At 35.0% G+C, this 23,432-nt stretch overlaps 5 protein-coding genes across 5 annotated transcripts in view; 3 read left to right on the top strand and 2 right to left on the bottom strand.

The window, feature by feature from the left end:
* Positions 1-3,534: 3,534 nt before the first annotated feature.
* LOC111468339 (auxin-responsive protein SAUR68-like) lies at positions 3,535-4,072 on the bottom strand. Its single transcript, XM_023113521.1, has one exon. The coding sequence runs from the start codon at positions 4,070-4,072 to the stop codon at positions 3,620-3,622; it is 453 nt and encodes a 150-aa protein (XP_022969289.1). The 3' UTR covers positions 3,535-3,619.
* An 8,246-nt stretch (positions 4,073-12,318) lies between these two features.
* On the top strand, positions 12,319-13,918 carry LOC111468284 (expansin-like A3). Its single transcript, XM_023113451.1, has 4 exons — positions 12,319-12,464; positions 12,546-12,655; positions 12,822-13,000; positions 13,402-13,918. Exons 1-4 carry the CDS (start codon positions 12,350-12,352, stop codon positions 13,787-13,789), a joined length of 792 nt encoding a protein of 263 aa, XP_022969219.1. The 5' UTR covers positions 12,319-12,349; the 3' UTR covers positions 13,790-13,918.
* A 1,644-nt stretch (positions 13,919-15,562) lies between these two features.
* Positions 15,563-17,667, top strand: LOC111468281 (expansin-like A2). The gene is made up of 5 exons (XM_023113448.1): positions 15,563-15,694; positions 15,766-15,881; positions 16,117-16,295; positions 16,395-16,527; positions 17,343-17,667. Exons 1-5 carry the CDS (start codon positions 15,580-15,582, stop codon positions 17,595-17,597), a joined length of 798 nt encoding a protein of 265 aa, XP_022969216.1. The 5' UTR covers positions 15,563-15,579; the 3' UTR covers positions 17,598-17,667.
* A 1,763-nt stretch (positions 17,668-19,430) lies between these two features.
* LOC111468283 (expansin-like A3) lies at positions 19,431-20,870 on the top strand. Its single transcript, XM_023113450.1, has 5 exons — positions 19,431-19,565; positions 19,665-19,777; positions 19,882-20,060; positions 20,163-20,295; positions 20,406-20,870. The coding sequence occupies exons 1-5, from the start codon at positions 19,451-19,453 to the stop codon at positions 20,655-20,657; spliced, it is 792 nt and encodes a 263-aa protein (XP_022969218.1). The 5' UTR covers positions 19,431-19,450; the 3' UTR covers positions 20,658-20,870.
* Positions 20,871-21,683: 813 nt separating this feature from the next.
* The window catches only part of LOC111468285 (expansin-like A2), a 2,499-nt gene continuing 750 nt past the window's right edge, over positions 21,684-23,432 (bottom strand). Inside the window, exons 2-4 of the mRNA XM_023113452.1 lie at positions 22,950-23,062; positions 22,679-22,857; positions 21,684-22,101 (exon numbers count right to left, since the gene is read on the bottom strand). Coding sequence (XP_022969220.1) covers positions 21,717-22,101; positions 22,679-22,857; positions 22,950-23,062 — 677 coding nt within the window. The 3' untranslated portion in view covers positions 21,684-21,716. The remainder of the gene's footprint in view (positions 22,102-22,678; positions 22,858-22,949; positions 23,063-23,432) is intronic.

The following is a 23,432-nucleotide window of genomic DNA, read 5'->3' as shown; positions in this document are numbered from 1 at the left end:
CATGATACACTTTTTAGTTATTGGGAGAACCCAAGTACTCTCTTTCGGATCCAGGAAACAGCTCTCAGAGATCTTTTTTCCTTTTGGAAGATACAGGAGCGAAACAATCAACCTATTGATATTGGAAGAGCCAAAAGATTCTTCCAATGTATCATTTCTGGGTCCAATGAAATTCATAGGTATAGGAAGAAACCCTATCAAATAGAGATTTTTTCTTTCGACCATCTTTCGATTGTTAATACGATATATAAGGACCGCTACTACAAATAGTACTACACCCTTGATCGTGAAATATCGATTGCTTGTTGAACCCTATGAATTGCGTGAAAGTAGGATACTCCAAATTCGGGAGTCTAAGAGTTTTATAAAACGTTCTAGATGGAAAAAAATGTGCCGCTACTACAAATAGTACTACACCCTTGATCGTGAAATATCGATTGCTTGTTGAACCCTGTGAATTGCGTGAAAGTAGGATACTCCAAATTCGGGAGTCTAAGAGTTTTATAAAACGTTCTTGATGGAAAAAAATGTGAATGAAAGATCCCACTGAATTGAATTGGGTCCATGAATCTAAGAAATAGTGAGAATCCTTGATCTCTCTCAATTCGAAAATCCAAGATTTGAATTGATGGCCGTTCATTAATTAAGTCCTCCTAAATTGCATTGATTTATACTAAAGATTTCATTTTAATTGGAATTTGGTTATTCACCATGGCTGAATGGTTAAAGCGCCCAACTCATAATTGGCGAATTTGTAGGTTCAATTCTCACTGGATGCACCCCAATGGGACCTTCGGTGATGTAACCATAACTGCTAGCGAAAATTTTTCACACCCTTATAAATGATGTTTGTTCTCCTTCCCAACCAATGTGGGACCAGCAGGTTACCGACAGTTTTGAAATATTATTAATTTAAATAAATTACAAAATTTATAAATATTTTTATTAATTTATGAACCATGTAAATAATAATAATAAAAACTTTTGATTGGTTCAACTATTTTTAACCCAATTTCAAATGGGAATTTTTTAAAATAAAAAAAAAATTAAAGTTGGTATATTGACCAATAAATATCTTGTTCTTTCACATGAAAGTATTCCTTAAAATAATATATCTTATTAATTGTAAACACATTATTAAAATATATGTAACGTTATCTCATTTTTATTTAAAAAAATCTCCTTCACTTTGATTCGGTCTAAATAATAAAATTATTTTATATAGTTATAAATAATATCGTGCGTCTTTTAATTCTTTCGTATCAATTATCACATCAATTTATTTTAAAAATAATTTAATTTTTTTTTGAAAGTGTCGAATTTGATATAATTTAGTAATAATTAATAAAAGAAGGTGATATATATCTTATTGTCTATATCTATGTTAGTTATAGAACATACAAAATCATTAATGAGTATTTAGGAACGAACATCATCGTTACGTATAAAGTCTTTTAATTACTAATATCGATGTTTGTTCTTATCTTATATACAAACAAATAAATAAGAAAGAATTTATATTTGAGGCATTTTATTGTAATACTTCAACGAACGTCATAGATAGAGGATAAGCGTTGTATAACTCACCATTTAGCTTGTAGCTAAACGTCAATATCGGGAATCAAAATATAGGTTGTCCGGCGTGTGACTTAGATGATATAATGACCTAATTCACTGACAAGTAATTGTCATAAGTTTTGTTTCATACACATCATGTTGTTCAGTACATGGAAGATGTCCGTTGAATAATTATACACATATTTCAATGTATACACAACAATTGCAAAATCTCGGAATAGACAAATGTATACATATAATTACGTCTAGGTCTTTCGATAAGAAAAATATCTTACCACAAGTTAATTAGTAGTGAACAACCTACTCAGTCCAAAATTTACTTCTAACTCGAATATACTTAATAAGTTCCTAAGAACAACCTGAATCAATTATATCGAAAATAATTCTAACTTAACCAAATTTAACCAAATTAGACCGAAACGTTGAAGTAGAACGTTAGATTGGTCCAGTTGAATCACGAAAAAATAAATATCTTTAAACTTTTGTTTTTAACTTCATTTCAAAACGTTATTAAAAATTAATTGTCTAGGCTATTGGATGATGAAAGTTCAAATTTAGAGAACGATCATGAGTTTATAATCAAGAAATACTATTTTCATTAGTTTGAGGCTTTTTGGCGAAGCCCACTCAAACCCATGAAAGCTTATACTCAAAGTGGATAATATCATACCATTGTGAAGGGTCGTGTTCGTCTGACGTAGGTCGTTAGTATAATTTTTTTTAATTATATAAAATAAAACATGACATCAAACTATAATTAAATAAAACCATTCAAATCTTGAATATATATATAAAGTTACTATCATTTTCATAATATTTTATATACAAAGTTTGAATAAATGATTTAATAACTTAAATTATCAATGGTTGAATTCTAACGAATAAGTTCATTTGACCCATAAACGTTTTTTTCCCATTTTTTTTTATTTATTAAAAAGAAAATTAGCATTAATATTAAGTTTATATGAATATTATGATAAATTTAAAATATTTGGAAAAACCAACGGCGTTCAAAATACGATTAAGGAAGCTGGTCAACTAAAAATATAAATTAAGGACTTTCTCCCAAAAAAAAAAAAAAAAATAATAATAATAATAAATAAATTATACGTTTTTATTTTTAGCTAATTATCAAAATTATATATTAGACTAAATATTTTAAAACTATTTGGTATTTAAGGGTTAAGTTAATTGACCTATATTATTTTTAATATTAAATTAAATTTTGTCACTGAAATTCGTCGTTAAATATAAAATTTAATAACCATTTTATTTATATTTGACGCCTTTTAACGAACTTAATTTTGTGATTAATTTTAGTCATGGGATCGTTTATGGTTTGATTTCAAAATTTAAGTTAATCATTAAAATTAAATAAATTTAATTTTTTACATGAATATTTAAACTAGTTAATTTTTGTTAAAAATAATTACATGAACAAATAAATATTTATGACAAAGCCCTTTGAAACATTACTAGCCTAGTTATTGTTTTTTTTGTTTTTTTTTAATAATTAATTTAACAATATGATAATCAAGTATAATTAATCCAAATATTTTGACCACATTATGTTATATTTTCCATATTATATCCCCCTTTGACTATTGATCAATCATTTTTTTTCTCCTTTTTTTAATAAGAGATGTTGGAATTAGGAGGGTATGGGGGACTTTGACCAAAGTTAAAAGTCAAATAACTTAAATCCATGGAGGGATATTTTTTTTTGGTTAAATATTTTAAATTTTATTAACAAAAATATAAATATTTAAAAATTAAGCTAAATTAATAAAAATACTCAATTTTATGAGTATTTTTTTAAATATAGTACACTCTTATAAAATAATGATATTGTCTATTCTGAGCATAAGCTGTAGTGATTTTGTTTTGGGCTTCATAAAAAACCTTCATTCCAATAGTATTATTTGATTATAAATTTATGATCATTCTCTAAATTAGTTAATATGAGACTTTCGTCTTCCAACAATTATGACTAGTACGAGGCCGAATTCCTTAATAAAATTGTGCATGGTCCATACAAATCTCAAACCCCATGAATCATCACCGGCCAGCTAGCTTCCGCCACCCGTGCCACCGCCGAGAATAAATTAGAACCACAACAGCCTTTCACCGCCGGAGCAACCGACAGAACCAGAGCCTTCTCCACTTCGAAGTCGACATGTCGTCGAATCAAATACACAATATACTCCACAAACGCCGCCTCACACGGCAGCTTTATCGGCCCATCCGCCGGCAGCCCAAACTCCTCCTCCGACATCTTCAACAGCTCCCTTAAGACATAGTTCCCCAAATAGCTTATCGGCAAAACGCACCGTTTCTGGTCCAATGTGTAGACCACAAAATGGCCCTTGTCGGCCACCTTGGAGGAGCTTCTTGTTCTAGGCAGTGAGATCCTCCGCCGCCGCCGCCGCCCGGTGGAGATGATCGCCTTCTGCCACTTATGGGCTATTTTAGTTAGGGTTTTGGGAGTTACCATTTTTGCTTGTTGGGTGTTGCAATGGAGGAGGATTTTGGTGTTAATTATATATAAATGTTTAAAATTTTTGTTCTTGAAATTGGGTTTAGTTGTAATTTCATTGAAGACAAAGTTGGGTCCATAGATTTTGATTCACTACAAGAAATGGTAGCCACATGAGAGGAAGGAGATAGTTTGATATGGGTAGTGAGTGAGTGACAATGACTTTAAATGCTTGTATTCTAAATATCTACCTTTTCATCTAAAAAGTTCTAATTTAATTGCACCTATTTGTTGTCTCGGCAATTTGATATTTGAGCGGTGGCTTAAATTCGAGTGATTTTAAGAATTTGTTCGAGGAGATTGTCTGTAACAGCCCAAGCCCATCGTAGATATTGTCGATTTGGCCCATTACGTATAGTTGTGTCTTAGAGAGAGGTTTCCATACTCTTATAAGAAATGACTTGTTTCCCTCTCCAACCGATACGAGATCTCACAATCCACCCCCATTAGAGATCCAGCGTTGTCTTCGCTGGTACATAGCCTGGTATCTGACTCTGATATCATTTGTAACAACCCAAATCCTCCGCTAACAGATATTGTTTATTTTGGTTCGTTACGTATTGCCGTCGGCCTCATGATTTTTAAAACGCGTCTACTAGGGAGAAATTTCCACACCCTTATAAGGATCCACTCCAATCGATGTGGGATATCACAATCTACCCACCTTGGGGGTCTAGCGTCCTCGCTGGCACATTGCTTGATATTTGGCTCTGATATCATTTATAACAGCCCAAGTCTACCACCACTCGTAGATATTGTCTGTTTTGGTTCGTTACGTATCGTTGTCAATCTCACTGTTTTTAAAACGCGTCTACTAGGGAGAGGTTTCCACACTTGTGTAAGAAATATTTCCTTCTTCTCTCGAATGTGATATCTCATTAGCTTTTTAATTTTTAAAAATAAAATAAAGGGGGATTTTTATGGGAGGCAATTCCTTCTATTATTATTCTCGTCAATTTCCGTCTATTAAGGTAAACGGTCTATGTCTGAAAAAATATATAACAAAACAAAATAAAAATAAAAAAGGCTTTGACCGGTGGGGAGACAAACCCATGTGACATGAGAAAGAAGAGGGTTGGGTGCCCCTTGTTTTTTGGGCACTCCCCACCTTAATCAAAAATAGAAAAAAAAATTAATTAAAAAAATAATAAGACGTTTAATTTTGAAGTTTCTATGACCGAGAAAAATAACCGATGTAATCAACACTCGTGCAGACAAACTCTTATTCTGAATAAGAACATGAATAATAATCAACGGATACATGAGGCTTCAGATTATGAGACACTAAATTCCATGAAGTGTTGCAACGAGTGTCACTCTGATAGAATAGGGTCACCTTCAAAATCATCCGCACACAAATTTATATGTTTATCAACACTCATCATCGTCGGTAAATCAAGGAATTAATCTTCAAATTTATTTAAAATAAAGCATGAGTTATAATCAAGTAATACAAGCGATTACACGATTACATTTCATGACATTACACATTGATGCTATGAGAAGCATCAAGTTCCATGAAGTGTTAGTAACGAGATTGATATTCTGGTGGTTTAGGGACATCTTCAAATTCGTCCACACAATCTCTTATATAGTTAGGAATATTAAGCACTGATAAGTTAAAACTGTCTATCCCTGTTTGGGTCAGCACTAGTTCCTCTTTCAAAATTTTCCAAACACATATCCAACATAGTTTTTGTTTCACCATTTAGCTTTCTTGATTTTATCTCTCTTTGAAGGAGCAAAACATTGTCTTTAAAGTTGTTGATACTATGATTCACTAATATAATTAGAAGATCTGTCAAATTTGACTTCAAATCTTCACAAGGATCCGAATCAATCTCGAAAATACAAATCGAAAATCTTGTTAGATGAAAGTGTCCCACATTGGTTAAGTTAGGGAATGGTCATGGGTTTATAATCTAAGAATATACTCTCCATTAGATTGAGGCCTTTTGGGGAAGCCCAAAGCAAAACCATGAGAGCTTATGCTTAAAGTGGACAATATCATACCATTGTGGAGAGTCGTGTTCGTCTAACATGGTATTAGTAGAGTCAAACCTCGATTAAGGGGAGGTGTGATTTTTCTTTGAACTATGCTGTGACTACAATATCATTCATCGATAACCGAGCATATATATTACAGTCTTGGGACTTGCATATATATTACACTCTTGGAACAAAGCAAGTCCATTTCCAAAAATGAAGTCGACTGTTCCATAGATGTCGCACTCCTTGAAAAATTTATTTTAATTGTAAATAGAAGACTTATGAGCATGACCTCCAATTTTTTCTCCTACGATTAATTTCTCGAACACTAGAAATCAAAGTTATAAAAAAATTCAATGAGATTGTCACATCAGAGTTATATGAATATGAATGTGAGGCTAAAAGAGGAGATCAGAGTGAATAAATGAACAATCCCCATATGAACTTTTGGCTATTTAGAGTACGAGAGAATAATATGGATTTAGAATATTGTGCCATTTATTTGATAATCATCCCTGCAGTTCTTCATTAATGATGCTGTATTTGGAATATTATGTTCTGTTTTGATTATGATCCTTGTTCATTCAAATAAACTTGGTCCATTTTTAAATTGATAGAACTTTGAAGAACTCATGCTAATTCCCTCTACAAAATGGCCACCATGAAGCTCTGAAAACCACATCCTCTTGTTTGTTCGTTTACTTTACACCGTTCTTATTTGTTCTCTCAATTTGCTTGCTCTTATATTTTGCTTTTCAATTTTAAAGATGCCATTTTTCAGCTTGTTGCATCTTTCTTTCTCTCAACCTTCTTGTATTTGTTGATTTCATCCGTTTTAATGCAATAGGAGCATTAGATGGATCGGGAGATTACAAAAGCATTAATGATACAATAGCAGCCGCTCCAGATATGAATGTTCATGGTAAGTGTCGAGAGTTACACAAATGTAAAATCGTGTATCAAAATTGTCTGGAGCGGCTGCTATTGCATCATTAATGCTTTTGTGATACAATTGCATTAAAACGGATGGAATCAACAAGTGTCAAAAAGTTGACAAAACAGAAAAAGAAACCTGCAGCAAGCTGTAAAAATGCCATCTTTAAAGTTGGAGAAGCATAGAAGAGCAAACAAATTGAGAGGACAAGCATGAACTAATCTTAGGTGCCTGCTGCTGTGTCAAACACAGCTTTGGGGCAGAGTGGTAGAAACTGTGCTTTGTGGAAGTTGTTACCTGGGGGCGATGGCGCCAATGGGTAGCATGTCAGCTTGGTCGATCATGAAATAGGGGGAGTGGGCTGTGTGCATTCATCATCCCTAACCTCTCCCTCGGTTACCATCGTTGGTGGGACAACCCTCTAATTGTGTATGAGTTCATTAAATTCGTAGGTTACTACATCTTCGGTTACCATCAAATGTTTTTTTTTTTTTTCCATAAACACTACAAAGAGTATCAAATTGGAGATATGGATGATGATGATGGGTTATATCATTAATGAACGGTATTAGTCTTTATCATAATTGTCACCGTCACAAATCATGTGCTACTATTCTGTACATTAATTATATGTAAATTTTATTTATTAACTAGTCGTCATGAGTTTTAAGAACTCATAGTATATAACAAAAGAAGAAAAAAAAACTAACAATATGAAAATAGAATGTTTAACGTTCTAAAGACAGTAAATATTCTAAATAAGAGATTTGTTTGTGAACCTTTTCTTTCCATTAAAGTTTGGGTTAATAAAGAAAATCGGGCACATAGTCAATAGTCAATACTTAAGTAGACAAATTTATTATAAATAAGAATTAAGGGATACATGCAATGTCACGATTACATTTTATGAGATTAGACGTTATTAAAATGAGCAACGATAAGTTCCATGAAGTGTTGTAACGAGACTGCCACTCAGGTGAAATAGGAACTCCTTCATAATAATCTACACAGTCGCTTACATAACTAGCAACATTCATGGTCGGCAACATATACACATCTATCCCCTTTTGTGTGAGCAATATGTGCATTCCCTCTTGCAATGCATTATTTCCTCTTTTAAAATCATCCAAACACGAATCATACATCTCTTTTGTTTTACCAATTAGCTTTCCAGACTTTATCTCTTTTTGAAGGAACACAATATTGTCGTTGAAATTACTGATGCTATGATTCACAAATATAATTAAAATACCTGTCAAATTTGACTTCAAATCTTCACGAGGATCTGAATCGATCTCAGGAATGCACAACTTATACAATTGCCTATATTGAAATCTGTTGCAAGCATGGTGTGCAAAGGTGGTTCTATTGACTTCTGCCTTAGCTAACATGGAGGGGCTGAAAATGAATAGCAAAAGAAGGGTAAAAACACCCAGAAATGGGAGGGAAGAAGACGTGTTCTTCATCTTTGACAATAATCATATTTAGACCTAATAGAAATTTATAGTGGAAAACTAATGAATTCCTCGACCATTTTTGGAAATTAGTTCATATTATACATTTAATTAGGAAACTAGTTCTGGCACATTTAATTACAAATTCTTGTGCATGTCAATTCATAAGGTCAAATAAAAAAATTATTTAATTAAAAATATATATTTAAGAATGAAAATGAGATGTTAGAGATCATTTTTTCGATTCCTTCTGATTTTTCTTATGATATTTGGTTTTGTAATGAGAAGCAGTTTTTCAACAAAGGTTTCTTGGACTGCGTCGTGACTGTGGTTTCATTGCTCGGTAACCGAATATATATGTTACAGTCTTGAAACGTAACAAGTCCATCTCTAAAAATAAAGTCTATATTTCCATAGATGTCGCACTCCTTAAAAAACTGGTCGTCCCTTTGAATATAAGGTGTCTTGGAAATTAAGGAACCTACACTTGTAATAGAAAGTAGAGTCCGCATCGTCAAAGACAGCAACTGCTTGACCGTTTTGATGTTCGATAGAATTTTCAAAACTTGAATGTTGGGCCATAAAGTTGTCACCTTTCACCTCTTCACCTTGTAAAATCTATCCTTCTTTTTCATTTTCCTAATTTTTTTTTTCTTTTTCTACCATTACAGAGATAGAACAAGGGGCAAAATGGTAATTTAAATATGGTTTGATTTTTAAACTGTACCATGTTGTCAAACTAGGTAGACAATTATGGTGAATATTTAAGCTGATTTTGTTTCTTTAGAATATTATATAAGGTAATTTGTTTACGTGTGAATTTTTTTTTTCTATTGAAGTTCGGGCTAATAGAGAAAACAAACGCACATAGTCAATACTTAAGTAGACAAATTTATTATAAATAAAAATTAAGGGATACATGCAACGTTACCATTACATTTCATGAGATTAGAAGTTGCTAAAATGAGATACAATAAGTTCTCTGAAGTGTCGTAACGAGACTGCCACTTAGGTGGTATAGGGTCACCTTCATAAAAGTCAACGCATTCACTTAAATAGCTATCAATATTGATCGTTGGCAAATTATACGCGTCTATTCCCGTTTGACCCTATACCCTATACCTCCTTTACTCTCTATAGCCTTAAATATCAATTTAAATTATCAATTTAAATTACCTTTTATGGGACAAAATTTAAATTACCATTCTGCCCATTTAAATTTAAATTATCAATTGACAAAATCCCATCGCAATAAACAAATTACCTTAATAGTATTCTAAAAGAAAAAAGATAAAAAAAACCAAATCAGCTTAAATATTGACCATAATTGTCTATTTAACCACATGGCACAAATTAAATCATTCTCAAAGTCACTGTTAAATGTGAAAGCAAAACTAATAGGAATATTTACTGTCTTTATAAAACGTTCTATTTTCATATTGTTAGGTTTTTTTTTTCGTTCTTAAATAACGACGAGTTAATAAATACAATCATTAAAATATACATATATTTAAATCGTTTATATGTGTTTATGTCTTTAAGATCGATGAATTGTTCAATGTTTTTTTTTATAATAAAATTTATGTAGAGAATAGTAGCACATGATTTGTGACGGTGACAATTATGATAAAGACTAATACCGTTCATTAATGATATAACCCATCATCATCATCCATATCTCCAATTTGATACTCTTTGTAGTGTTTATGGAAAAAAAAAAAAAACATTTGATGGTAACCGAAGATGTAGTAACCTACGAATTTAATGAACTCATACACAATTAGAGGGTTGTCCCACCAACGATGGTAACCGAGGGAGAGGTTAGGGATGATGAATGCACACAGCCCACTCCCCCTATTTCATGATCGACCAAGCTGACATGCTACCCATTGGCGCCATCGCCCCCAGGTAACAACTTCCACAAAGCACAGTTTCTACCACTCTGCCCCAAAGCTGTGTTTGACACAGCAGCAGGCACCTAAGATTAGTTCATGCTTGTCCTCTCAATTTGTTTGCTCTTCTATGCTTCTCCAACTTTAAAGATGGCATTTTTACAGCTTGCTGCAGGTTTCTTTTTCTGTTTTGTCAACTTTTTGACACTTGTTGATTCCATCCGTTTTAATGCAATTGTATCACAAAAGCATTAATGATGCAATAGCAGCCGCTCCAGACAATTTTGATACACGATTTTACATTTGTGTAACTCTCGACACTTACCATGAACATTCATATCTGGAGCGGCTGCTATTGTATCATTAATGCTTTTGTAATCTCCCGATCCATCTAATGCTCCTATTGCATTAAAACAGATGAAATCAACAAATACAAGAAAGTTGAGAGAAAGAAAGATGCAACAAGCTGAAAAATGGCATCTTTAAAATTGAAAAGCAAAATATAAGAGCAAGCAAATTGAGAGAACAAATAAGAACGGTGTAAAGTAAACGAACAAACAAGAGGATGTGGTTTTCAGAGCTTCATGGTGGCCATTTTGTAGAGGGAATTAGCATGAGTTCTTTAAAGTTCTATCAATTTAAAAATGGACCAAGTTTATTTGAATGAACAAGGATCATAATTAAAACAGAACATAATATTCCAAATACAGCATCATTAATGAAGAACTGCAGGGATGATTATCAAATAAATGGCACAATATTCTAAATCCATATTATTCTCTCCTACTCTAAATAGCCAAAAGTTCATATGGGGATTGTTCATTTATTCACTCTGATCTCCTCTTTTAGCCTCACATTCATATTCATATAATTCTGAAGGTGGTTTCATTTATTTCCCTTGTCTTACTTCACCGTTTTCTATCACTATCCACAGTCTTCTTTAATGGTACTCTAATCACATTCATATAATCCTAACTCTCAATGCCTTTTACTTGGTAACAAGATAACCTCTCAATCCAAATTAACTAGAACTAGGTTTGTTGCCTTCGATTTTATCATAATTGTGATCGTCAAAATCCATGTGCTACTGTTTCATTAATTTTGAATGTTAATAAGAAACAATTACTATATTTTGAATCCATATCCAACCTGCAGTCACATCGTGACAATCTCATTGAATTTTTTTATAACTTCGATTTCTAGTGTTTGAGAAATTAATCGTAGGAGAAAAAATTGGAGGTCATGCTCATAAGTCTTCTATTTACAATTAAAATAAATGAGAGAGTAAAGAAGAAGAGATAGAACGACACCGGACCTTAAGAAAACGACGGAATACGAACGGTTTACCACGTCGGACATAATCTCCGGTGAGACAAAAACCCCCTTCCTTCAATAGTGTGACGCCTTGATACACACGAGCGATTACCACCAAAACGGTGTCGTAGCTTTGCCGGCCAAGAGGATAAACTGGTTGCTAGAACAACTCTAATGTGTTCAGGTTCGAACCTTAGTAGGTACAGAGGGAGGTGGAAGGGCATCATAGAGAATGAATGGGGGGAGATGACGGAAATATTTAGGGTTTCTCGGCGGCGGCGGGAGAGGGAACGATTGAAAAAACTCGGGTAATGGATATATACTTTGGATCCGGTAAACCGACCCGAAGTCCGCGTATCCATGTTTCGCGCTTCCCGCAACGCGTCACCTCCCTAAGTCGACACGTGTCACGATGTGGACGCCGCCCCTATATTAATTCATGTACTCATACAAATCTATGCAATGATTTAATGGGTATTGAAAATTAGGTAAAGATTCAATATTACAAGGATTTTGACCATGAACTAACCTATGGATAAACAAGATATGTCAACCCACTGTTTTTGAGTAGCTTTGAAAGCCTATATAAGCATCATCCATGTTGCTTTCTTTCTCACTTCTCACCACTCTCATCGTTTGCTTCCCGAAAACAATGGCTTTTTATTTTGGTCTTCTCTTCTTTCTCGTCTCTTCCGCCGCTGCTGTTTGTGATCGTTGTATTCATCAATCCAAAACTGCTTATTACTACGATGATACACCTATTCAACGTAAAGATTCGGTCTTTTATTGTGTTTTCTCATTGTTTCATCCATTGTTAACTTCTTAAAACATTTGATTTTAACGTGCAGATGGGGCATGTGGATATGGCCCTTTGGCATTTGAATTGTCCAATGGGTTTGTGGCTGGCGTTGTGCCTTCCCTTTATAAACAAGGAGCTGGATGTGGCGCCTGTTTCCAGGTACATGTTAGGAATCACAACTCTCTATAATGGTATAATATTGTCCATTTTGAGCATAAACACATGATCATTCGGTAAATTAGCCAATGTGGGATTCACTCCCAACAATCCTCAACAATATGTTTCTTTCTATCACCTCTGCTAATTGGGTGTGTTGATTTTAAAGGTAAGGTGCAAGAATAATAGATTTTGCAACACGGCTGGAACTAAAGTGGTTGTTACAGATCAAAACTACGATAACAGATATGATTTTGTCCTTAGTAAGAAAGCATACTCCTCAATGGCTTTAAAGAATAAGACGAAAGAACTTTTGAATCTTGGATCAGTCGACGTGGAATATAAGAGGTGACCATTTATCCTAAATCCTTATCTTAAGAATAAGAAGGTTTGATACCAGGTTAAGAATGAAAAACATGTTCTGATACCATGTTGAGAATAAGAAAGATGCTCTGATACCGTGTTAAGAATAAGAAATATGTTATGATACTATGTTAAGAATGATGCTGCTGACACCATGTTAAGAATGACTAATACAATGTTAAGAATGAGAAACATAAGTGAGACTTTCGATCCCACAGTAGACTTTCAATTCCACTTATGTTTCTCATTCTTAACATCGTATCAATCATTCTTAACATGGTGTCAGAGCATGTTTCTTATTCCTAACATGGTATCAAAGCATGTTTATGATTCTTAACACCTTAGTTGATGTTTTCTCATTTAGGTGAGTTTGATGTTGCACACAGGATACCTTGCACGTACAAAAACAAGAATTTGATGGTACGAGTAGAGGAATGGAGCCAAAAGCCATACTACTTGGCCCTTAAGTTGGTATACCAAGGTGGGCAGACAGAAATAAAGGGCGTAGAAATAGCTGAGGTTGGCTCTGATAATTGGGAATCCATGAAGAGAAACTATGGTGCCATTTGGGATACCAACAAGGTTCTTGAGGGAGCGTTGCAGTTGAAAATAGTTGTAGCTTCAAGGTACAACAATGAGAACATATATTGGGCAACCTACGACCTTCCAGATGATTGGAAGATTGGAGAGATGTATGATACTGGAGTTCAAATCGATGACATTGTCAACCAAAAATGTCCACCAAAGCAATGTGGTGATCTTCCATGGAAGTAATGCCCAAACACTATTGGTTCCATATGGTACTCATGATTTAGTTTCTCCATACAATGTATCCAATAATTCTATGAACTCATTAGAGTTCCATTACCAAATAAAATGATACAATATTTCAAACTATTATTATTATATTTCGAGTTTTAACGCTATAATGTTTATATACGTATGATCGAGTTTTAACGCTATAATGTTTATATACGTATGATCTAAGACTTCTGAATCTTTCTACGGTAGTTCAACAATCAAATTGGCTATTTAAACTTGCTATAATGTTTATATACGTATGATCTAAGACTTCTGAATCTTTCTACGGTAGTTCAACAATCAAATTGGCTATTTAAACTTGTCATTCTTCTGTTCTTATTCGAACGCTATATAATGAAATCCAACTAATAGATTTAAGAGTTTTGGTATTGTGTATTATAAATTCACACAACGAGAAGGTTCCTAATTTCAACTCATTAGAATTTTCATATCAAATTCATTCTTATCAATTATGTCATACTCCCATGGGTAAACATGTAATTGTTCAAGCTCGCCGCTAGTTGTTATATGTTGCTGTCAACCCTCATGATAGATCTCGCAATCCACCCTGGTGCTCTGATATCATTTGATCTTGTTAGATGAACACGACTCTACACAATGGTATGATATTGTCCACTTTGAGCATAAGCTCTCATGACTTTGCTTTGGGCTTCCCTAAAAGACCTCATACCAATGGAGTTAGTATTCCTCACTTATAAACTCATGATCATTCCCTAAATTAGCCGATGTGAGACTTTCATCATCCAACAGATCTAACCCGTTACATATTGTTGTTCAGTCTCACGATTTAAAAATGTGTCGGGCAGGAAGAGGTTTCCACACCCTTATAAGGGAGAAGTAGGCTACCCAAAATGATTATTCAAAATTGGATATTACACATTACATACACAACATGGGAGAGAAAATTGGATTTGTAATCCTAAGTTCAATTTTTGCGAAATTGGCATATAAATATAACTAAGATAAAGTAAAAATTGTCGTATGATATTGAATGTATATGATCAAGTGAAGAGTTGGTCTTATCATGAAAAAACGTCATCAAAAGAGATAAGAGTCAACGAAGCAAATGAACCAATCCTTTGTGAGCTGTAGGATTTCATGGCCATTAATTGCCCCCTGATTTTCTTCAAAACAATTCATTATAAAGTATTTTGATTATTGTCAAAAACAGATGGCAAACGCAAATAAAATAAAGCAAACAACCAATATTTTTCATGGATTATAAGTCCATTTCGTTATAGGATCTCACATTTCACCTCTTTTTGGGGTCTGCGTTCTCGCTGACACTCGTCCCTCCAATTGACGTGGGACCCCTCAATCCATCCCCTTCGAGTCCCAGCGTCCTTGTTAGTACATCGCTCGGTGTCTTGCTCTAATATCATTTGTAACGGTTCAAGCCCACCACTAGTAGATATTGTACTTTTTGAGTTTTTCTTTTCGAACTTCCTCTCAAAGTTTTTAAAGCGCGTATGCTAGTGAAAGATTTCTATACCTTTATAAAGAATGTTTCGTTCTACTCTCCAATCGATGTAGGATCTCACAAAAGTTTCAAAACTACTCTCGAACCTAATCTTAAGAGCCACGGTTTTCATGATCATCCAAATTAACCATTCAAATCAAAGAACTCAAGATTGTTTCCAAAAGTCCAAGTGAAACCCACCAATTTTATAAAAGAAGGTCCTATAAAAGCATCATCCATCATACTTCATAACCCACAACAAAAAACACATACCCAAAACAAAATGGTTTGGCTTCTTGGCTTACTCTTTTTACTTCTTGCTTCTTATGCTAATGCTTGTGATCGCTGCATCCATCAGTCCACAGCGGCCTACTACTCAGCCGATTCACCTACTTCAAGTAAATCATTAACTTCTTTTTCCAATGACTTCTTCTTATTTTATTGAGCGTGTTTGATTTGGTGTGTGCAGATGGGTGGGGAGCATGTAGATATGGCTTTTGGGCTATGGAAATCTCCCAAGACTTCTACGCCGCCGCTATGCCATCCATTTATCAACAAGGAGCTACTTGCGGTGCCTGTTATAAAGTATGTATTGTTAAAATATCGTCACTGACTCAATAGTGTCAAACTCAATAATTGTACGAGTTTATTACATATTTATTTTAGAAAAATGAAAAAAAATCGAAAATTTTTTGAAATAAATTGTCTAGTATAGTAGTATTCTACCATCTATGTGAGTGTTTTCTACGTAGAGTTGTGTTAAACGTACATTTTGGTTGCAAATCTTGTTCATTACTTAGTAAATGAATGATGTTTATAGGTGAGATGCAAGGACAGAAGATTGTGCACAACAAAAGGAACCAAAGTGGTTTTGACGGATCAAAATCAAGACAACAGGACAGGGTTTGTTCTTAGTAAGAAAGGCTTCTCCGCCATGGCTCGAAAGGGTAACATCCAAAAGCTTTTGAACCTCACCACCATCGATGTAGAATACAAGAGGTCTGTCTTCCTTTTTTTTTTTTTTTTCTTTTGTTTTCTCTCTACTTTTTAGCATTATAAATCCATTTTTGTTGGGTTCAATCTTACCTTGCCTTGCAGGATACCATGTGAATACAAAAATAAAAATTTGACCATTTTTATTCAAGATTGGAGCAAAGTACCATACTACTTTTCCATCAAGTTTTTGTATCAAGGTGGTCAGACACAAATTCTCGCTGTTAAGATCGCTCAGGTAACCTAAAAAACTTGATAAAATGTAACGGTACATGCCTATTGCGGGTAGATATTGTCCTATTTGTGTTTTCCCTTTTGACTTTCCCTCAAGATTTTTAAAAAGTATATGTTAGGAAGAGGTTTTCACGCTTTTTTATAAAGGGTGTTTCTTTCTCCTCTCCAACCGTTGTGGGATCTCACAATCCACCCTCCTTCGGGATCAGTGTCTCGCTAACACTTGTTCCTTTTTCCAATCAATGTGGGACCCCCACCAAATCCACCCCTTCGGGGCCCATCGTACTTGCTTGCACACCGCCTCGTGTCTACCCCTTCGGAGCTCAACCTCCTCGCTAGCAACGATGTGGGACCCCCACCAAATCCATCCCCTTCAGGGCCAGTGTACTTGTTGGCACACCGCCTTGTGTTTACCCCTTTCGGGGCTCAACTTTCTCGCTGGCACATCGTCCGGTGTCTGGCTTAGATACCATTTGTAACAGCCTAGGCCCATCTCTAGCCAATATTGTCCTCGGGCTTTCCCTCTCAGTATTTTTCTCAATGTTCTTAAAACGCATTTGATAGGGAGAGATTTCCACGTTTCATTCTCCTCTCCAACCGATGTGGGGTCTCACGTAAAATAATTAAAATGTGCCTAAGCTATCAGTTGGAGAGGAGAATGAAACATTCTTTGTGTGAAAACCTCTTCCTACCGGATGTGTTTTAAAAACCTTTGGGGACAATCCACAAAAGACAATATCTGCTAGCGGTGAGCTTGAGCATATAGATGAACCCTAAACGACCTCGGGTTTGATTTTGGTATACATTGAATGTTTGTAGGTTGGTTCATCAAAGTGGGGGTATCTAAATAGGAAATATGGAGCTATTTGGGAGACAAACAAAGTGCCTGAAGGAGCGTTGCAGCTATGGATGAAGATCGTAACTTCAGGGTTCAAAGAGAAGTGGATAATGGCGAACAACATCATTCCTGCTGATTGGAAAAGTGGACTCACTTATGATATGGGAACTCAATTTAATGATATTGCTCAAGACTCTTGCCCTCCATGGGAATGTGGTGATCAACCATGGATTTAAAATAAACCATGTGTTTCTTTTACTCCATAAATATTAATAAAACACTTTGCTATAGTTGGCATATGGAAAATTTGACGTTATGAACTGATATATACCAGGATTCCTAATTAAAGATGCATTAACGAACTTCCAAAGAAAGGTTAGGGAATTCGTTGCTTGTTTCACTCTAAATTCATACTATGTCTAAATATGATTATCGTCAAAGATGAAGAGCATGTCTCTTTCCCTCCTACTTTTGTGTGCTTTTACCCTTCTTTTGCTATCTATTTTCAATCCCTCTATGTTCGTCATGGGAGAAGAGAATAGAAGCACCAATAATAACTTTGCTCAGATTTCAATTTCAACTTATGAGATAGATTCTGATCGTCGTGAAGATTTGAAGTCAAATTTAATAGGTATTCTAATTATGTTTGTGAATCATAGTATCAGCAGTTTCAACGATAATGTTATGCTCCTTCAAAGAAAGATAAAGTCGGGAAAGTTAAATGGTGAAACGAAAGAGATGTTCGTTACTTGTTTGGAAAATTTTGAAAGAGGAACTACTAATTTGCAACAATCAATGCACGTATTGCTAACCGAAATGGGAAAAGACATTTATGGCTTGTCCGCTCTCAATATTGCTAACTATGTAACTGAACGTGTGGACGACTTTGAAGTTGCCCTAAACCACCAGAATGGCCGTCTCGGTACAACACTTTAAATAACTTATTAGAACTCATTTTAGGAACGTGTAATCTGATTAAATGTAATCGTGAGTTGGCATGTATTCCTTGATTTATTATTCATGTTCTTGTTCACAATCATTTGTCCGCCTAAATACAATTAACAATTTATTAACACAAATTCAACCCGTTTCTTTAGAAATGGAGTGCAAGAATCTAATCTCATAGACCAACATGAATTTCTACAATTAAAATTAAGCCACCAAGAAGGAAGGTGCACTTTGTTGGTATAGATAGTAACTTCTGTTTCTTAAGTCTTTGTTCATCATTTATCTATTCTTTTAAGTCTTTGTTCATCATTTATCTTTAGAATCTCTATCATTTAAATACAATCTCAGTTCATTCATGTACCTTTCTTTTACTTAGAGGTATCACAATAATATTTCCAGACACAAATTTAAGAAAATAATAATAATAAAGTCTCCCATGGTATAAGATAAAGTTGAAGAAGTACAAACCATCTTATGAATCAATGGCTGACATTTGTTTTCCTAATAATCTATGGTCAACCATGACATACGAATTTTATAAAATTTTAAATATTTTTGGTGTTCTTACCAATTCCTACATAGTAATTCAATTTTATAACAAAATCAAATAGCACATTTGTTAATAGATACCTAAGTTTTGACTGTTTCTTCCTCCATATACAATTTTTTTAAAAAAAATTAAATATTTGAGTTCAAATTAAAATAGTACATTTAGGTAGCAGATATTGTTTTTTTTTAAATTTTTTCCCTTTTAAAACGTGTCTGATAGATAAAGGTTTCTGTTTCTTAGAATGTTTAGTTACTCTCTCGAAAGGATATTGTTTTTTTTGAATTTTTTCCCTCAATGTTTTAAAAAGTGTCTGCTACAGAAAAGTTTCTAATTTCTTATAAAAAATGTTACGTTACTCTCTCTAACCGATGTGAGATCTCACAGTATTTTCGAGGTTTCAAGAAATTGGGTCGAGACAAAGCATCCCATGTTTTTGATTTTTCATCCAAGGTTTGGTAATTCAAATCTAAAGGGCATTAAAATTATAAAGTCAATTATGGAACACTCATGGGATTTGCCTTATTTTTTTAACCTATAAATATCCATCCTCCTCCTTCTCTATCATATCATAGCTACCAATTTCTTCCAAAAATGGCTTGGTTCCTTAGCTTCTTCTTCTTCTTCCTCGTCTCATCTGCTACTGCCTGTGATCGTTGTATTCATCGATCCAAGGCTACTCATTACTATGGAGATTCACCAACTTCATGTAAAAATATTTAATTTTTATTCCGAGTTCCATTTTTTAGATTAAGATTCTCAAAACTTGAATTCTTTCCCTTAAGTTTGTTATGGTAATTTGATACAGATGGAGGAGCCTGTGGTTATGGAGACTTGGCATTGGAATTTACCAATGGCTACTTCTCAGCTGCTATCCCTTCTCTTTACAAACAAGGAGCGGGCTGTGGTGCATGTTTTCAGGTACAAATATACGTTTATTCAGGTCCCGTACGTAACAGTAGTGTTTATGAACTTAAACGAAATGATTATCAAACGAGATCGTTGAAAATTTGTGTTTTTAATAGGTGAGATGTAAAGACAAAAGATTATGCAATGGAGCAGGGACGAAAGTGGTATTGACGGATCAAAATTATGATATGAGAGCCGATTTTGTTCTTAGTAGAAAAGCTTTTTCGGCCATGGCTTTAAAAGGAAAAGGTCAAGAACTTTTGAACACTGGAATTGTGGACGTAGAATATAAGAGGTGAAGTATATTTTTATAGATAAAATACAAAGTTTATGGATATTTTTATTAACTCAATTAACGAGAACGAGTTCATTCTTTTTCGGTGTTTTTCTTATGCAGGATACCTTGTGGATACAAAAACAAAAACTTGGCCGTACGAGTTGAAGAATCAAGTTATAACCCGAACTATTTAGCCATTAAATTGTTGTACCAAGGTGGCCAAACTGAGATAGTGGCTGTTGAGATAGCTAAGGTAAGCTAAAAATCATTCAAAATAGGTATTTAAACACGGCTTGGAATATAACTCATTAAAAATCACTCTCAAACATGTTCGAAGACTCAAAGATTTGATTGTTACGACAGGTTGGTTCATACGATTGGGTGAGCTTGAGCCGGAGCTATGGAGCTGTGTGGGATACCAATAAAGTACCGAGGGGAGCACTACAAATGAGGATGGTAGTGACTTCAGGTTACGATGGAAAACGGGTGTGGGCAAAATATGTGCTTCCTATTGATTGGAAAACTGGAGTTATTTACGATACTGGAGTTCAAATCGACGATATTGCTAAAGAGGGTTGCCCGGCATTAGAGTGTGGTGATAGGCCATGGAAATGAATGTACCAAATTGAATGAGTTTAATACCCATTTAAGTATAGCTTCTATATATATGGGTTGTCTTTAGATTTCTTGATATCATTATTCAATAAGTTCCTCTAGACACTAGTGAGGAATATGTGTGCATTATTACTCCTTTGTGTGCCATGTACAACAAAGAATTCAATAGAATTCTATTACTAAATAAAGGAAATATCTACCCTCATTACAAAATAAATTGAATTTAATCGGGCCCACTAGTCTTAGCCCACCGCTAGTTCTGATACCATTTGTAATAATTCAAGCTCATCGTTAACAAATATTGATTGTTTTGGTCGGTTACGTATAGTCGTTAACCTTACAATTTTAGAATAAATTTGTTCCCCTATTCTACCGATGTTGGATCTCACAGTCCACTCTCTTTAGGGGCCTAACATCTTCACTAGCACACCTCTTGATGTTTCTTTGATATCATTTGTAACATCTCAAACTCAAGTCAACTGCTTGTAAATATTGTCCGCTTTTACCCGTTATGTATTGTCATCAGCTTCACGATTTTATAACGCGTCTACTAGGAAGAAGTTTACACACCCTTGTAAGAAATGCTTTGTTCGTCTACTAGGAAGAAGTTTCCACACCCTTGTAAGAAATGCTTCGTTCCCCTCTTCAATCGATGTGAGATCTCACAATCCACCCCTTTGGGGCCAGCGTCCTCGCTAGCACACTGCTTGATGCCTAACTCTAATACAATTTGCAACCGCTCAAATCTATCACTAATAGATATTATCCGCTTTAGCCCATTACGTATCGCCGTTAGCCTCACAATTTTAAAACACGTTTATCAGGGAGAAGTTTATACACTCTTATAAGAAATATTTTGTTCCCCTCTCCAACCAATATGACATCTCACAAATAGTTTACTATTGACGAGAGAAAGGATAAAAGAGAATGAAACACGTACCATGTTAAAATTATTTCATTATTTATTTAATAATCATAGAATTCTGTTGAATTCCTTATGATTGGATAGATGAGATATTTTTCTCATGGTTTATATTACATGTATTCATGAGGTATTCCTTATTTCCATTGGCCATCACCACATTGCCATGGAGGGCAACTCTCTTTGGCAATATCATTGATTTGAACTCCAGTGTTGAAGATGGCCCCAACTCCCCAATTAGCAGGAAGCACTGACTTCGCCCAAACCCATTTCCCATCATATCCTGAAGTAACCACCATTCTCAACTGCAATGCGCCTTCGGGTACGTTGTCTGTCTCCCAAACAGCGCCATAACTTCTCTTCATATGGCTCCAATCAGAGGTTCCAACTTGAGCTACGTCCACAGCAATCATGTCTGTTTGGCCACCTTGGTAGAAGAACTTAATAGCCAGCTTGAATGGATTGTAGCTTGATTCTTCCACTCGCACCAACAAATTTCTACTTGGATATTCACAAGGAACCCTGCCAAAATATATAACAACAATGTTTATGAGGGTGTGAAAATCTCTCCATATTAGATGAGTTTTAAAAATTTTGAGGAAAAGTTTGAAAAGAAAAATCCAAAGAAGACAATATATGCTAGGGTGGGTTTAAGCTTGAAATGGTATTAGAGCCAGGCGACGTGCAATCGAGGAGCCTGAGCTCGAAGGAGGTGAACGTGAGGCGATGTTGCCAGCAAGGACGCTAGGCCCAGAAGGGGGTGGATTGTGAGATTCCATATTGGTTGGGAGGAGAACGAAACACCCTTTATAAGTGTGTTGGAGTATGAGATCCCACATCAGTTGTGAGGAGAACGAAACACACTTTATAAGAATGTGGAAACTTCTCCCTAGCCGTTTTAAAACTTTGAGAGAAAGTCCGAGAGATAAAGTTCAAAGAGAACAATATCTACTGGCGGTAGACTTGAGCTGTTACACATATACATATCTTAGTCATATTCTTAACGACTATAAATGACAAGATGTTTTAAAAGAAATAGAAAAGTGGAGGAGTATTTTCCTTTTTTTGTGTGTGTGTGTGATTTAGCCTAAAAGCTCACCTCTTATATTCAACATCAACCACGCCAAGATTCAAAAGATCCGCGCCTTTACCATTGAGAGCCATGGTAAAGAAAGCTCTTTGGCTAAGAACAAGGTCTGTTGCATTGTCATTATTTTGATCCGTGAGTACCACCTTGGTTCCTACCGTGTTGCAAAGCCTTCTATTTTTGCACCTTACCTACAAATATATATAGTGAAAACACAAGACTATTATTACCATGTTTCCAATATGAAAATATGTTTGCGAAGGGAAGAACAGTGGATGTATACTTGATAGCAAGCACCACAACCAGCTCCTTGTTTATAGAGAGAAGGCACAGCAGCTGCAAAGAAGCCATTAGAGAACTGCAACGCCAAGTTGCCATAACCACATGCTCCCCCATCTGTGTCAATCCAATAGTACAAAAATTATATGTTGACCGTGTTAATAGCAAGCTACGACGTCTGTGCATCCTGTGCTGCACCCATCTTTTTCTAACAACGAAGAAAAAAAAGAGTATAATGGCCTAAGTCTATTGCTACCAGATATTATTCTTTTTAAACTTACACTCAAAAGAGTGTTTCATTCTCCTCTCCAACCTATGTGGGATTCTCACAATCCACCCCTTTAGGGCCCAGCATCTCTCGTTGGTACTTGTTCCTTTCTCCAATCGATATGGGATCCCCACTAAATCTACCCCCTTTGAGGCCTAGCGTCCTTACTGACACACCGCACACCGCCTTGTGTTACCCCCCCCCCCCCCCCCCCCCCCC

This window comes from Cucurbita maxima, unplaced genomic scaffold (genome assembly GCF_002738345.1).
Source record: "Cucurbita maxima cultivar Rimu unplaced genomic scaffold, Cmax_1.0 Cma_Scf00036, whole genome shotgun sequence".
Lineage (NCBI taxonomy): Eukaryota > Viridiplantae > Streptophyta > Magnoliopsida > Cucurbitales > Cucurbitaceae > Cucurbita > Cucurbita maxima.
The sequence above is the reverse complement of the archived record's forward strand: the minus strand, read 5'-3'. Positions and strand labels throughout refer to the sequence as shown.

Bases quoted from the DNA above. Each gene is read 5' to 3' on its own strand.
- LOC111468339 (XM_023113521.1), bottom strand. From the start codon at position 4,072: ATGGTAACTCCCAAAACCCTAACTAAAATAGCCCATAAGTGGCAGAAG.
- LOC111468284 (XM_023113451.1), top strand. From the start codon at position 12,350: ATGGCTTTTTATTTTGGTCTTCTCTTCTTTCTCGTCTCTTCCGCCGCT. The intron at 12,465-12,545 runs GTAAAGATTCGG...TTTAACGTGCAG, and splicing joins CGATGATACACCTATTCAAC to ATGGGGCATGTGGATATGGC. The intron at 13,001-13,401 runs GTGACCATTTAT...TGTTGCACACAG, and splicing joins GTCGACGTGGAATATAAGAG to GATACCTTGCACGTACAAAA.
- LOC111468281 (XM_023113448.1), top strand. From the start codon at position 15,580: ATGGTTTGGCTTCTTGGCTTACTCTTTTTACTTCTTGCTTCTTATGCT. The intron at 15,882-16,116 runs GTATGTATTGTT...TGATGTTTATAG, and splicing joins CTTGCGGTGCCTGTTATAAA to GTGAGATGCAAGGACAGAAG. The intron at 16,528-17,342 runs GTAACCTAAAAA...GAATGTTTGTAG, and splicing joins TCGCTGTTAAGATCGCTCAG to GTTGGTTCATCAAAGTGGGG.
- LOC111468283 (XM_023113450.1), top strand. From the start codon at position 19,451: ATGGCTTGGTTCCTTAGCTTCTTCTTCTTCTTCCTCGTCTCATCTGCT. The intron at 20,061-20,162 runs GTGAAGTATATT...TTTCTTATGCAG, and splicing joins GTGGACGTAGAATATAAGAG to GATACCTTGTGGATACAAAA. The intron at 20,296-20,405 runs GTAAGCTAAAAA...TTGTTACGACAG, and splicing joins TGGCTGTTGAGATAGCTAAG to GTTGGTTCATACGATTGGGT.